We start from the raw sequence: 13,938 nt of genomic DNA, 5'->3' as shown, positions 1-13,938 counted from the left end.
AGAGCCCCGCGTACCGCCAAAAAAAAAAAAAAAAAAAAAAAAAAAAAGAAACTATTATAATAGCTTAAGTGAGAAGGATATGAAGAAGGGAGTAAAAGGTAGAAAATACCAGAACCAGTCCTGGTTACCTAGCGTGTAGGACGTGAGTAGAAGAGGGGAGTCAGTGCTAACTCTCACATCTGTGGTTTAGACTAATGGTTAGTGGATGACACTGAAATGCTGGCTCCAGGTTTAAGGAGAAAAACCGGACTTGGATTTGTGATGCTTATGGCACCTCTATATGAAAAAATTCAGAAGGCCGTTGGCTGTGTAGACTGGGAACTGATAAGAGATGTCTGGATGGAGCCAGCACATGAGAAAAGGTAGTGATAAAGATGTTTATCCCAAGACTATCTCAAAATCTGTTACAGCTGCACTATTTTTAATAGAATGCTCTCTAAAGGACTACTCACTTCTTCAACTGATAAGGCAACGTTCTTGTATCACGTGTTACTGCGCAAGGTTTGAAATAAATGGACAAATGAATTCCATTTATTTATATGGGAATGTAGTTTAAAAGAATTAAGAACTACTTGTTCACCGTTCATTAAACAGGACCTTTAATGCTTGAAGAAATTCTTTTTGATGAATAGCATCAAATTAGGATTACTAAACCAATTAAGAATTTGCTAATAATTTAATATTATGATACGAGCATTTTCTAAAAGCTTGACTTGTAAAACTAACATGGTAAAAATAGTAACAAAATATACAATAAAATACCAATATCAATAAAGTTACAGCATTAAGCTTTTCAAGTATTAATTAAATAGTAATTTTACCTGATAAAAGGAAAACTTGGAAAGAATCAGCATTCTTTTACCTGATAAATATAGATGGCCAGGGTAGCACAGTACGCAAACCTGTCTCCATTGGCAACGCACACATCTTTGTTCCATGGCTGACATCCAGCAGCCAGCAGTCCCACTTGCCTTACCTGGGACATGTTTGCCTTGAAAAACAAATTCAGAGGCATATCAGTCAATTCCATTATTCAATAAACTTCCTCTTTTTTGTTTTACATCTGTTTTCTTCAATCCTTATCTTTACGCCCTGAAAAAATTTTCTACTAGCACTATCAATCTCAGTGTATACTTTCAAACAGGAGTTGAAATCTCCAAATGTCAACAATCATCAAGGCAGGTCATTTCCATTAAGGAAGCAAGAGATTATAAAATAAATGACAACTGACATTTGACCAAGGGTTGGTAATCCTACCAGGCGTGACAGGGACCAGAGTGAAATAGAAAGTGCATATCCTATCTAAAGGGTCTAGTACCACTGGAGAAGGTTACTCCATGTGGCCAGATTTCTGGAACTTCCCAAAGAAATGGAAATATCCAGATTTTTATGTAAACATACCAATTTTTATACACTGGCAATTCCTTCAAGGCAGCAAATTCAAGTGTAAAACACTGTGAGCTCATACAACATTGGGAGGATTGTGACCTCTGTCTCAGAACTTCACAGTCTTCACATTGACTCTACGTCCTCACAAAAACTATTTGAGGTACACAAGGCAGGAATACAAGCTGGGTTAACAGTAGTGTTCATTGTGAAGAGAGGACAGAAGGAAGCTGGAAATTACAGAATATAAATCGTTTATGTGGCAGGGCAGAGGATTTTACAGTAAACGAGCCCAGAGTCAGTTACATTCTATCTCATTTATTTATAAAGCTACTTTCTTCTTTATATCTTTTCTAGTTCATATTTCCACTTCCTGAAAAGATCTCTTCTTTTTTCCTCTTCTCTTCCTTCTCCAATTTCTATCTTCATCCCATTAAATTCCTTTATCTGGGTGGAACTAGTGATATATTTCCCCAAAAAAGTAAATAATTTGCAGTGAAAACTGGCATGATAAAAAAGCGGTGCTACCAACTTTCGGTGCTTCCAAGTATAAGAAACTGCTACAAATACCTGCTTTCTTCCTCCTCTAGTGACACCTAGCATTCTGGATAAATTTTAAAAATACACTTTTTTTCAATTAGTAATGTTATGACAATATTACTTTCATTGAAAATATACATTATTTCAACCACGTGTGAATTAAATAGGCTGTTATAGTTTATCCTTGGTATGTACGATTACTATTAATGTTTGTGTGTAAACAAATTTTGAGTTTATATTTGGAAAAGAAACATAAGGGAAAGATATTTAATATACAGGAAAAATGGAGTCATTTAATTTTCACTTTCTTCTAACTCTTTTTTACTTCTTAAGAAATTAATAAACTTTATTATTAGAGCAGTTTTTCGTTTACAGCAAAACTGAGTAGAAATTACAGAGATTTTCATTCGCCCCCCCACTTCCCCAACACGCACAAGCTCAGCCACTATCAACATCCCTACCAGATGGTACATTTGTTATAATGATGAACCTACCCTGACACATCATTACCATCCAAAGTCCATAGTTTACCTTAGGGTTCCCTCTTGGTGTTGTACATTCTATGGGTTTTGACAAATGCATAACGACAAGCATCACCATTGTAGTATCATACAAAGTAGTTTCTCTGCCCTGAAAATCCTCTGTGCTCCACCTGGTTACCCCTCTATCCCTCCTACTGCAGGTAACCACTGATCTTTTCACTGTCTCCATAGTTTTGCCTTTTCCAGAATATAACTGAAATCATACAGTATGGCTGTTTTTTCCAGATCAGTTTCTTACACTTAGTAATATGTATTCAATGTCTTTACATGGCTTGATAGCTCATTTCTTCTTAGCACTGAATATCAGTCCATTGTTTTGATGTACCGTGGTTTATTGACCCATTCACCTATTGAAGGACATGTGGTTGTTTGCAGGTTTGGGCAACTAGGAATAAAGCCACTACAAACATCTGTACGCAGGTTTTTATCTGGACATAACTTTTCAATTCATTTAGCTAAATAAGAAGGAGAGGAAAAGGAAGAGAGTGCTGGATCCTGGGAAGGGTATGTTTATTTTGTAACAAACTATCAAACTGTCTTCCAGAGTGTCTGCCCTATTTTGCATTCCCACCAGCAATGAATGAGAGTTCCTGCTGCTGTACGTCCTCACCATCCTTTGGTGTTGTCAGTGTTTTAGATGGGCCATTCTAATAGGCACGTAGTAGTATCTCACTGTCGTTTTAATTTGCAATTCCCTAATAACTTATGATGTTGGACATCTTTCCATAGCTTACATGTCATCTTCTTCAGTGAGGTGTCTTTTCAAGTCTTTTTCCCTTTTATTTTTATTGAAGTATAGTTGACTTACAATGTTGTGTTAGTTCAGATGTACAGAAAACTGATTCATATACATATATATATATGCATTCTTTTTCAGATTCTTTTCCATTCTAGGCTATTACAGGATATTGATTATAGTTCCCTGTGCTATACAGTAGGTCCTTGTTTTTTTTTAATTGGGGTGTTTGTCTTTTCTTGTTGAATTTTAAGAGTTCTCCACATATTCTGGGTAACAGTTATTAGATGGTCTTTGGCAAATATTTTCTCCGAGTCTGTGGCTTGTCTTCTTTTTCTCTTGACACTGTCTTTCACAGAGGAGAATTTTTTAATTTAATAAAGTTTAGCATTCAATTATTTATTTCATGGATCATGCCTTTGGTGTTGAATCTAAAAATTCATGGCCATACCCAAGGTCATCTAGGTTTCTCTTATGTTACCTTCTAGGAGTTTAATAGTTTTGTGTTTTACCTTTAGGGTCTAAACTCCATTTATGAAAGATGTAAGGTCTAGTCTAGATTAATTTTTTTGCATGTGGATGTCCAGTTGTTCTAGCACCATTTGTTGAAAAGACTATCTTTTCTCCATTGTATTGCCTTTGATCCTTTGTTGAAGATCAGTTGATTATATTTATGTGGGTATATTTATGGGCTCTCTATTCTGTTACACTGATCTTCTTGTCGATTCTTTTATCCATACTACACTGTCTTATTACTATAGCTTTATAGTAAGCCTTGAAGTTGGGTAGTGTCAGTCCACTGACTTTGTTGCTCTCGTTCAACACTGTTTTAGTTGTTTTGGGTCTTTTGCCTCTCCATATAAACTTTAGAATCCGTTTGTCAATATCCAAAAAATAACTTCCTGAGATTCTGGTTGGGATTTTATCACATCTATAGATCAAGTTAGCAATAACTGACGTCTTGACACTATTGATTCTTTCTATCCCTGAACATGGAATATCTCTCCATGTATTTAGTTCTTTGATTATCTGTTATCTGAGTTTCATTGTTTTTCTCATATTGATCTTGTACATACTTTGTTAGATTTAAACCTCAGTATTTCATTTTTGGGATGCTATTGTAAATGGTAATGTGTTTTAAATTTCAAATTCCACTTGTTCATTGCTGGTACACAGGAAAGTGACTGACTTTTGTATATTAATCTTGTATTCTAAAATCTTGCTAAAATCACTATATTGGTACCAGGAGGTTTTTTCCTACGCAGACACTAAAGTCATCTGTGAACAAAGACAGTTTGATTTCTTCCATGCCAGTCTGTATACCTTTTATTTCCTTTTCTTGTCTAGTTACATTACTTAGGACTTCAGTACAGTGTTGAAAAGCAGTGGTGAGAGCAGACATCCCCGCCGTGTTCCTGATCTTAGCAGGAGAACTTCAAGTTTCTCACCATTAAGTATGATGTTAGTTACAGGGTTTTTGTTCTTTACCAAGATGAGGAAAAAATATGTTCTTCATCAAGTTGAGGAAGTTACCCTCTATTCCTAGGTTGCTGAGAGTTTTCATCATGAAGGAGTACTGGATTTTGTCAAATGATTTTCAGCATCTGTTGATACATAGGTGTATTCAGGTATAGACACAGGTCTACACAGATTGTCTATTTATTCTTGTGTGAATTTTGGTAAACTGTGTCTTCAAAAAATTAGTCTGTTTCATCTAGGTTATCAAATTTGTGGGCATAGAATTATTGATAGTATTCCTTTATTATCCTTTTAATGTCCATAGGATCTGTAGTGATACCTCTTCTTTCACTACTAATATTAGTAATATATTTCTTCTCTTTTTTCTTCTTAAGTAGCCTGGCTAAAGGCTTATAAACTTTACTGATCTTTTCAAAGAAGCAGCTTTTAGTTTTGTTTTCTCTATTGATTTTCTACTTTCAATTTCATTAATTTCTGATCTAATTTTTATTATTTCTTTTACTCTGCTTACTTTGAATTCAATTTGCTCTTCTTTTTCTAGTGTCCTAAGGCAGAAGCTTAGATGACTGATTTTAGATCTTCCTTTTTTCTAAGAAATGCACTAAATGCTATAAATTTCCCTCCAAGCCCTGCTTTTGTGGGCTTTTACTTCATTAAGTTGTATTTTCAATTTCATTTAGTTCAAAATAATTTTTAATTTCTCTTGAGAGTTCTTCTTTGATCCATGTGTTGTTTAGAAAAGTGTTGTTTAATCTCTAAGTATTTGGGGGTTTTCCAGCTATGTTTCTGCTACTGATGTCTAGTTTAGTTCCGTTGTCTCAGAGCAGACCTGTATTATTTCTATACTTTTAAATTTGTTAAGGTGTGTTTTTTGGTCCACAATATGGTCTAGTCTGTGAATGTTCCTTGTGAGCTTGAGAAGAATGTGTAATCTGCTGTTGTTGGATGAAGTAGCCTATAGATGTCAATTATATCCAGTTGATTGAAGATGCTCTTGAGTTCATCTATGTCCCTCCTAACTTTCTGTCTGCTAGATCTGTTAAATTCTTATAAAAGGGACATTAAAGTCTCCAACTATAATAGTGGGTTCATCTATTTCTCCTTGCACTCTTATCAGCTTTGCCTCATGTATTATGATACTCTGTTATTAGGCAAATACATATTAAGGATTGTTATATCTTCTGGAATACTGACCCCTTTATTATTATGTAATGTCCCTCTTTATCCCTGATAACGTTCCTTGCTCTGAAGTCCACTCCATCTGAAATTAAGACAGACATGCCTACTTCTTTTGATTAGTGTTAGCATGGTATATTTTCTCCATCCCTTTACTTTTAATCTATATGTGCCTTTATATTTAATGTGAATTTCTTGCAGAAAACATAGTTGGGCCTTGTTTTTCGATCCACTTTGACAAACTCTGTCTTTTAATTGGTGCGTGTAGATCGTCAACATTCAAGGTGATTATTGATATAGTTGGATTAATATCTACTATAGGGCTTCCCTGGTGGTGCAGTGGTTGAGAGTCCGCCTGCCGATGCAGGGGACACGGGTTCGTGCCCCAGTCCGGGAGGATCCCACATGCTGCGGAGCGGCTAGGCCCGTGAGCCATGGCCGCTGAGCCTGCGTGTTCGGAGCCTGTGCTCCGCAACAGGAGAGGCCACAACAGTGAGAGGCCCGCGTGCCGCAAAAAAAAAAGAAAAAAAAAATCTACTATATATTTACTGTTTCAGTTTGTTGCCCTTGATCTTTGGTCCTGTTTTTGTCTCCCACACTTTCTCTTTCTTTTGTGGTTTCAACTGAGTACTTTGTATGACTCAATTTTTTCTCCTTTCTTAGCATATCAATTATACCTCATTTAAAAACATTTTAAGTTCTTGTCCTAGACTTTTCAATATACATTGACAACTAATCCAAGTCTACTTTCAAATAATACTATTCCACTTCTCAGTACCTTATAAAAACAAAATAATCCTAATTCCTCTTTCTCATCTCTTGTATCATTGATGTCATTCATTTCACTCACACATAAGCATACCTGACACATATATATGTATGTATGTGTATGTGTGTGTGTGTACAAACATAAGCTTACATAATCAAAGACGTTGCTATTTTCATTTTGAACAAACTGTTATTTGTTAGGTCAATTAAGAATAAGAAAATGAAAGTTTTTATTTTACCATCACTTAGTCATTCTCCACGGTTCTTCCTTTGTTTATGTAGATCTGAATTTCTACCTATATAATTTTCCTTCTCTCTGAAGAACTTTTTTTTTAACATTTCTTGCAAGGCAGGTCTACTGGCAACAAATGCCCCAATTTTTGTTTGTCTAAGAAAGTCTTTATTTCTCTTTCACTTTTGAAGGATAGTTTCACAAGGTACAGAACTCTAGGTTGGTGTTCTAGTTCTCTCAACACTTTAAACGTTGCATTCCACTCTCGATTGCATGGTTTCTGAGAAGTGGATATAATTCTGACCCTTGCTCTGGCTTCTTTTAAGATTTCTCTTTGTCTTTGATTTTCTGAAGTTTGGATATGATTTTCCTAGGCGTATTTTTTTTTTTTTGGCATTTATCCTGCTTAGTGTTCTCCAAACTTGGTGGATCTGTGGTTTGGTGTCTGATGTCAATTTTAAGAAATTCTAAGTCATTATTGTTTCAATTATTGCTTCTGTCCCTGTCTTTCTTCTTCTGGTATTTCCATTATGTGTATGGAAATGTAGTTTTACATTTGTAGTTGTCCCACAGTTCTTGGACATTCTGTTCTGTTATTTTTTCATTTTTTTCTCTTTTCTTTTTAGTTTTGGAAGTTTCTGTTGTCATATTCTCAAGCTCAGAGATTCTTTTCTCAGTCATGTCCAGTCTACTAATGAATCTATTAAAGGCATTCTTCATTTCTGTTACAGTATTTCTGATCTCTTGTATTTCTTGTTGATTCTTTCTTATAATTTCCATCTCTCTGCTTAAATTATCCATCTGTTTTTCCATGTTGTCTACTTTTTTCATTAAAGCCCTTAGCATACTAATTATACTTTAAAAAAATTATTGGTCGGATAAATTCCAACATCCCTGCCATATCTGACTTTGGAGCTGATGCTTGTTTAATCTCTTTGAACTGTGTTTTTTTGCTTTTTAGTGTGCCTTGTGATTTTTTGTTGAAAGGAGAACATGATGTTACTGGCTAAAAGGAACTGGTAAGCAGACCTTTAGTAATGTAATGTTAAGTTGTGGGAGAAGAGAAAGCATTCTGCAGTCCTATGATTAAGTCCCTGTCTTCTGATGAGCCTGTGGCTGTGGAATGGGAATTTCACCAGTTTTCTCAGGGATCTTTCTCCCCTAGGTGGGACAGGATAGCTAGTTAGCGGGGACTGGGTATTTCCCTTCTCCCAGATAGGTCAGGTGCTGATATAATCTCTGCAGATCAGGCTCTGGTAAAATAGTTTCTCCACACGGGCAGCCTTGTTAAGAAGAAGAGTGCTCTGACATATTTCAAAACAATTCCTTTTCCTCTCCCTTTGCCAGAAGCATGAAGGGATCTTTCTCTGATATTTACTGTGAAAACTTGGTAAAGGTCCTGGAGGTAAAACTCAGAAAAGCCTAGAGGCCGCCTTATTACTCCCTCCGCTGTCTCGAGTTTTTAACTCTAGAACTTGATATATGAGCCTCCAGCAATTCATCAATTACAGTTCAGGTTTTCCACTCTGGCTCTGGTTCCCACAGAGGTTTCTGCTGGTGGGTTTCTGCTCTGGTGCATTGTGATTCTCTGTATCTGCCTGTCTGTCTCTCCAATCTGGGGCAGCGGTTTGCCTTGTGACCTCACTTCTCTTATGAATGTAAGAAAAGTTATTGATTTTTCAGTTTTCATTTTTTTGTTTTGTTTTAGGCCAGAGTGAAGACTTCTGAGCTCCTACATGACAAATTGGAAACTACAATCCTCTGCTAACTCTTTATTTATTGAAAACAAATAAATTACTTCTAAATCCATGCCAATACTTTTTATTTTATCAGTTTATCCTGATTTACTTCTTTAAAAGTTTCTAACTTCAGATAATATAAACATTTCAATATTGTCATACAGTTTGGTATGCCTTTGTATGTTCCTAAGCAGATTTTATAAGTCTTATAGTCCAACAACTTAAATGCTTCATAATTCAGAGTTGAATAACTTGTCTAAACCAGCCATTAAAATAATAAACAGGAAAAAACAAAATGGCAGCTTCTTAAAAAAATTAGGATTTTGAATGAGGTATTAAAAAATCATGCATCATTAAACATATGAATACTATTGCATCTAGAATTCTGAATTATGTATTTAAACTGCTAGTATTTGAAACTTCTATATTATTTTTCTCAAAAGTATCATAAAATATATATATATATATAATATTATGTAGTCTTTATTAAGCCATATCTACAGTTACCGAGGAGATAAAAAGAAATGTCCAGAAGCTTTAGATATCATTGTGGTCAGCATGAATGGTTACACAATTAGTGATTCTGCATTACTAAAAATAGAAAACATTCAACCGAAGGTCCATTTCAAAATACATGTTTATATTTTAAATATAAATCCTACAAATATGTCACATATATAGGAAATCAAATATATTTTAACTGTATGCAACAGGTAGTTTTATATTTCAGGTAAATATTATGTACCCTTTTATCTTTAGTTAAGAATATGTTTCATTCTCATGTGAACCACCTAAGAATTTCCATGTCCATTCTGAAGATTTGCTATTTCAGAAAACATCTTTTTGGCCCAGAAACAATATACACACTTTAAAGATAAAGTACTAAACTTTGCAGTTCACTGAATAATGCAGATTTACAAAGGATTCAGGAAGAAAGTCTGAGCATTGTGTCACCTCACGTGCAAATGACAGTGTCAGTAGCCTGGCAACTACAGCCCTACAGAGATATTATTTTTATTTTTTTAACCTAAATTCTATTCTTGGTTTCAATCTTATATTATATGAAATACACAATACATACATTATAATTACAATGAAGTGTAAGTGTATGAAATGTAAAAAAGCAAGTTACAAGAGTATATTTGCATTAGATTTGTATAACAATAAAGCTCACCTCTGAATATGCAAGATTATATGACATAAGCATGAAATTTAAATATAGCTAGAGTTACAATACTGCCAAAAATAAAATTATAAAACTAAGTTAAAATCAAGTTCATATACATGTGCTGTGTGTGGAGAAATATATACATATGCCATAAATATTAACTATATCAAAGTATAAAGGCCACTTCAGTGATCTAAAGATAAAACTCATATTTGTATGTGATTTTTTTCAAACACTACATTTCTAAATTATAATTTTTAGCTCAAAAACCAATTTATCTTTTCCAGTAAGCATTAAAAATATAACTATGGAAAAATCTGGTATTCTGAATGCTGATTATATAGGGTATATGTGCACATATATATCATCTGAAAAATTATAAGCTGGAATTTTAGAAGAAATTAAATAATCATGTTTCAATTTTCATTATTTAGAATAAGATGTTTCATTGTCATCTAAGTCTGTATAAGAACTGATCAAAACTTGAGCCAAGAAAAGCTTAAACTCATGAAGAGGATATGGTAATTTTAGGGTTGGACTATATCTATATATGAGAATAGTTATTCTTTTAATATGTCTCAGAACAAGGAATTCACTTATAAAGGCCATAGTTTATTAAAGGGCAGATTGGGGTTATGGTGGAGGGAAAGCTTTTGAATCCTCATAATCTCCATGAGCTGCCTCAAAATCACTAAAAAGAGACACACAATTTTAGCAAAATGCATTTTCTTAAAATCAGTCACCCCTCCCTCCAAATTAGATTGTCATCCCTTTCCTTTCCCATAGAGGAATATATGCACTACACTTGAAAAAAAAAGCCTTCTGTTTGAACATTAGAAATGCACTGTTATTACATTTAAAATGCACACACACAATATAAAAAAGGACGCTGGAATTATAGTGCGTGCACGCGTGTCTGTGTGTGTGTGTGTCCAGCGCAACTTCAAATACTGCTATTAAACTCATAAGCTGAAATATTTCTATCATTATGGTTAAGGCTGGAATTCAGGATGGTGAGCTACACAGTAATTCTCAACCTCCCTTCTGAAGAATGCTTTAGGACCCATACCATGAGGGTTATTCTCCACGGTTAGATATTTACTGGCTCCAGAGATGCTTACCAGCTTGTTTCACAGCTGGAAAAAAAAAAAATCTGAAGGAAAAAACCCAAGAGGCTTAAACCACTGAGGATTTACAACTAAAAAGATAATCTAAAAGAAGTAAAATGCTGAGAAAATATCTTTGATTGATGTGATTAGAATAGCAACCGCAAGTAAGGAGGAAGGAAGAAAAAGTCAGTGCTGCATGTCTTTAGTAGTATATGCCCTCAAACAACAATGGGGAGAAAGCTGGTAAAACTACATAAAGATATTCCGTCTCTTTTGTTCCACTCCTTAATGAAAAGAAAAATCCACAAATCTCCTTCATTTAAATAATTAAGAAATCCTTCATTTAAAAGGTGACCATAATCAAAGAGAAATCTTATGTTATTCTAAACTAAATCCATTTTGATAAGGTGCATTTAAAAATGGCAGTTTTCTGCTATCGCAGTAGAAATAGATCAGAATAGCTACGCTATGCAAAAGTTGCCATAGTAACAATGCAAATCCCTTTGAAACATAATTAATTGCCTAAAAATTTACCAAATGGAACATGGCACTCTTCTTCAGAACATTTTCTTTTACAATATTATTATAATACATGGTATTACCATACATATTTCTATCATAAAATTATGTAAAATTACTTTCTTGAAATTATTGCTATTTTCATACACTAATCTCCTTAGAAAGAATCCTATTTTATCTTTAAAGCCTAAAGACAATCTGAACACGTTAAGAATTCATCTGAAATCAGGATAGAAGAAAACACCTTTTCTTCAATAAATGACTATCCTTATGTATTTTCTTACCTCTGCTTTTAAGTCTATCAGATAAGTATCCTATTTACTCTCAGAATCCTGCAATGCAAAAATGTCCACAATATAAATGACACAGAAATACAGCTGCATGAGAAATAAAGCAGAAAAAGATCACAGAAAATTATAATTACAAGTAAATATATCTTACTCTTTGTAGTCCTTCATACCAATCATCTTGCTCAAACCAATGTGAAATGTAACTCATCCAAGCCATAGAATGTTTCTACTTTAATCAAGGCAATTGGAAACCGGCTTCAGAATAGTCAGCACCTAAAGTAATAACAATGTGTTTCAACCAAATGGGTTTACCAAACTCTGCCTTATGAAATGTTGTTCAGTACAAGAAACTAGAAGTACACACACATTTCAGCTGAAACAGTTTTAATAAGTTATAAATAACAGTATCTGTAAAAATAATGCTAAAGCAGAAAATGCAAGCCTATAGTCAAATAAGAAATAAATCAAATAATTATGTTGTTGTACTAGAGAATGCTATGTCAAATATTTCATTTGTCCTTCAGTTTTCATTCTAAAAACCATCTTGGATTTAACTTTTGTAAGAAATAGGCAAATTATTTCTAAAAGTTACCAAGTTAAAAATAAGGAATCCAGAAAAACCACAAAACAACAGGAAGCAGGAAATCAGTTCCATTTTCAATCTCAGGAGTTGGACATAAAACTAGAATAAAGGTTAAAAGGGGTACAATGACAAGGCCAATCCTATATTTCGATTTGCTTCCAGCTCCACGGTTGAGAGTTAAATCCTTTTACGGTTAGCTGATTGTCAATTACCTAAGTGCCTCAAAAAGTTTAGACAGCACATCACTTAATAGAGCGCTAACATGTCCAACAGAGAATCAAAATCACATGAATCGGACTTCATTTTAGTTTCACCCACTTCTGGAAGAAATTACTTACTAGCCATACTAAACAAGAGATTTCCTGGTGTCCTGGAGAATATTTGGACTTCAAAACATCCTCTATAAAATTTAGGTACTTCACCCAACATTTAATCGGTTCTGAGTGATCTTTTCCTGCCCCAAACTCATCAAATCCTTATAACTCAGTGGAGAAAAAAGGAAGGAAGGAAGAAAGGGAGGGAAGAGAGGGGTGGAAATAAAAGGAAAAAAACGTGAGCAATTTGAGTGTTTCATTCTTCATATCCAAAAAGTAAGATAACTTTTGTTCTGGCATAGAAACACACGTATGACACATAAATATCACTGCAGCTAGTTGAGAACATCTTTATCTCACTCTAAAAATATACCACCTGGAGGGCTTCCCTGGTGGCGCAGTGGTTGAGAGTCCGCCTGCCGATGCAGGGGACACGGGTTCGTGCCCCGGTCCGGGAGGATCCCACGTGCCGCGGAGCGGCTGGGCCCCTGAGCCATGGCCGCTGAGCCTGCGCGTCCGGAGCCTGTGCCCCGCAACGGGAGAGGCCGCAACAGTCAGAGGCCCGCGTACCGCAAAAAAATAAATAAATAAAAATATACCAAATGGGACATGGCACCCTTCAGAATTCCTCTTCTTCCTTATCCTCTAGAAATGTTTTCAATAATATCTGCTTGAAGCCCCAGGTCAAAGTAGTTGGGAACAGGCTTCCACAGGAAGCTCCGGGCCTCGTACGCCCTGCTGCTCAATTTGTTCCCATCTTGCTGACTCCCCTGAATCTGGACCATGCTTTCTGTCCTGCCCTTGGGTTCCCACAGAGCCCCTGGCTCCTGGCTAACTACTCAGAACTGGCATCTCCTGCAGGGTCCCACCCTCTGGACTGGTGGTCCTTCCTTGCTGTCTGTCTTGTCATATCCTATTTTGAGTTAGAGATCTGTGTCTGTGTCCTGCCTTACGCTTTTTTACCCCGCCCTGGACCTATATCTAGCGCCTACCCAGGGTATATCTAACTACCTTGCCACCATTTCAGTGGCTGCAGCCTCTCATGCCAAGCCCTTAAACTCCATTTTAAAGTACCTACTGTACCTGGATCCCGCAGCCTTGTATCTGGTAAACTCAATATGAACATCGGTAAAGCCAAGCTTATCCCTTTCGAGTGATAAGAATCCCTTTCTACTGCCCCGCAATAGTCTGTCCTTTGCCCTGCATTCCCTGTTCCAGTGACCAAAACTATACTCGACAGTAACCCGAAATAACAACATGGAGCCATCTTCGATTCTTTCACCACTTTCCCCTCCACCTCCCGCTACATTTGACCACCGAGTCTTAACAACTACCTTTAACATGTCTCTTCAAAAGC

At 35.6% G+C, this 13,938-nt stretch overlaps 1 protein-coding gene and 1 long non-coding RNA gene across 12 annotated transcripts in view; one reads left to right on the top strand and one right to left on the bottom strand.

The window, feature by feature from the left end:
* Window positions 1-8,557, top strand: part of LOC114484501 (uncharacterized) — a 39,760-nt gene extending 31,203 nt beyond the window's left edge. Inside the window, exon 3 of the long non-coding RNA XR_003677486.2 lies at window positions 7,821-8,557. This is a non-coding gene — a long non-coding RNA (uncharacterized lncRNA). The remainder of the gene's footprint in view (window positions 1-7,820) is intronic.
* WDR17 (WD repeat domain 17) overlaps window positions 1-13,938 on the bottom strand; it is a 97,695-nt gene that overhangs the window by 60,260 nt on the left and 23,497 nt on the right. For 6 of the 11 annotated variants that reach the window (XM_055080917.1, XM_028481170.2, XM_028481161.2 and 3 more), the window contains 2 exons: window positions 11,836-11,957; window positions 863-991 (listed from right to left, as the gene is read on the bottom strand). In XM_055080917.1, coding sequence (XP_054936892.1) covers window positions 863-991; window positions 11,836-11,901 — 195 coding nt within the window. In that variant the 5' untranslated portion in view covers window positions 11,902-11,957. Of the gene's footprint in view, window positions 1-821; window positions 992-11,678; window positions 11,727-11,835; window positions 11,958-13,938 lie in introns of those variants that run through there. The other 5 variants (XM_055080915.1, XM_055080916.1, XM_028481166.2 and 2 more) reach the window with 4 other exon arrangements.

This window comes from Physeter macrocephalus, chromosome 20 (assembly GCF_002837175.3).
Source record: "Physeter macrocephalus isolate SW-GA chromosome 20, ASM283717v5, whole genome shotgun sequence".
NCBI classification, from domain to species: domain Eukaryota; kingdom Metazoa; phylum Chordata; class Mammalia; order Artiodactyla; family Physeteridae; genus Physeter; species Physeter macrocephalus.
The sequence above is the reverse complement of the archived record's forward strand: the minus strand, read 5'-3'. Positions and strand labels throughout refer to the sequence as shown.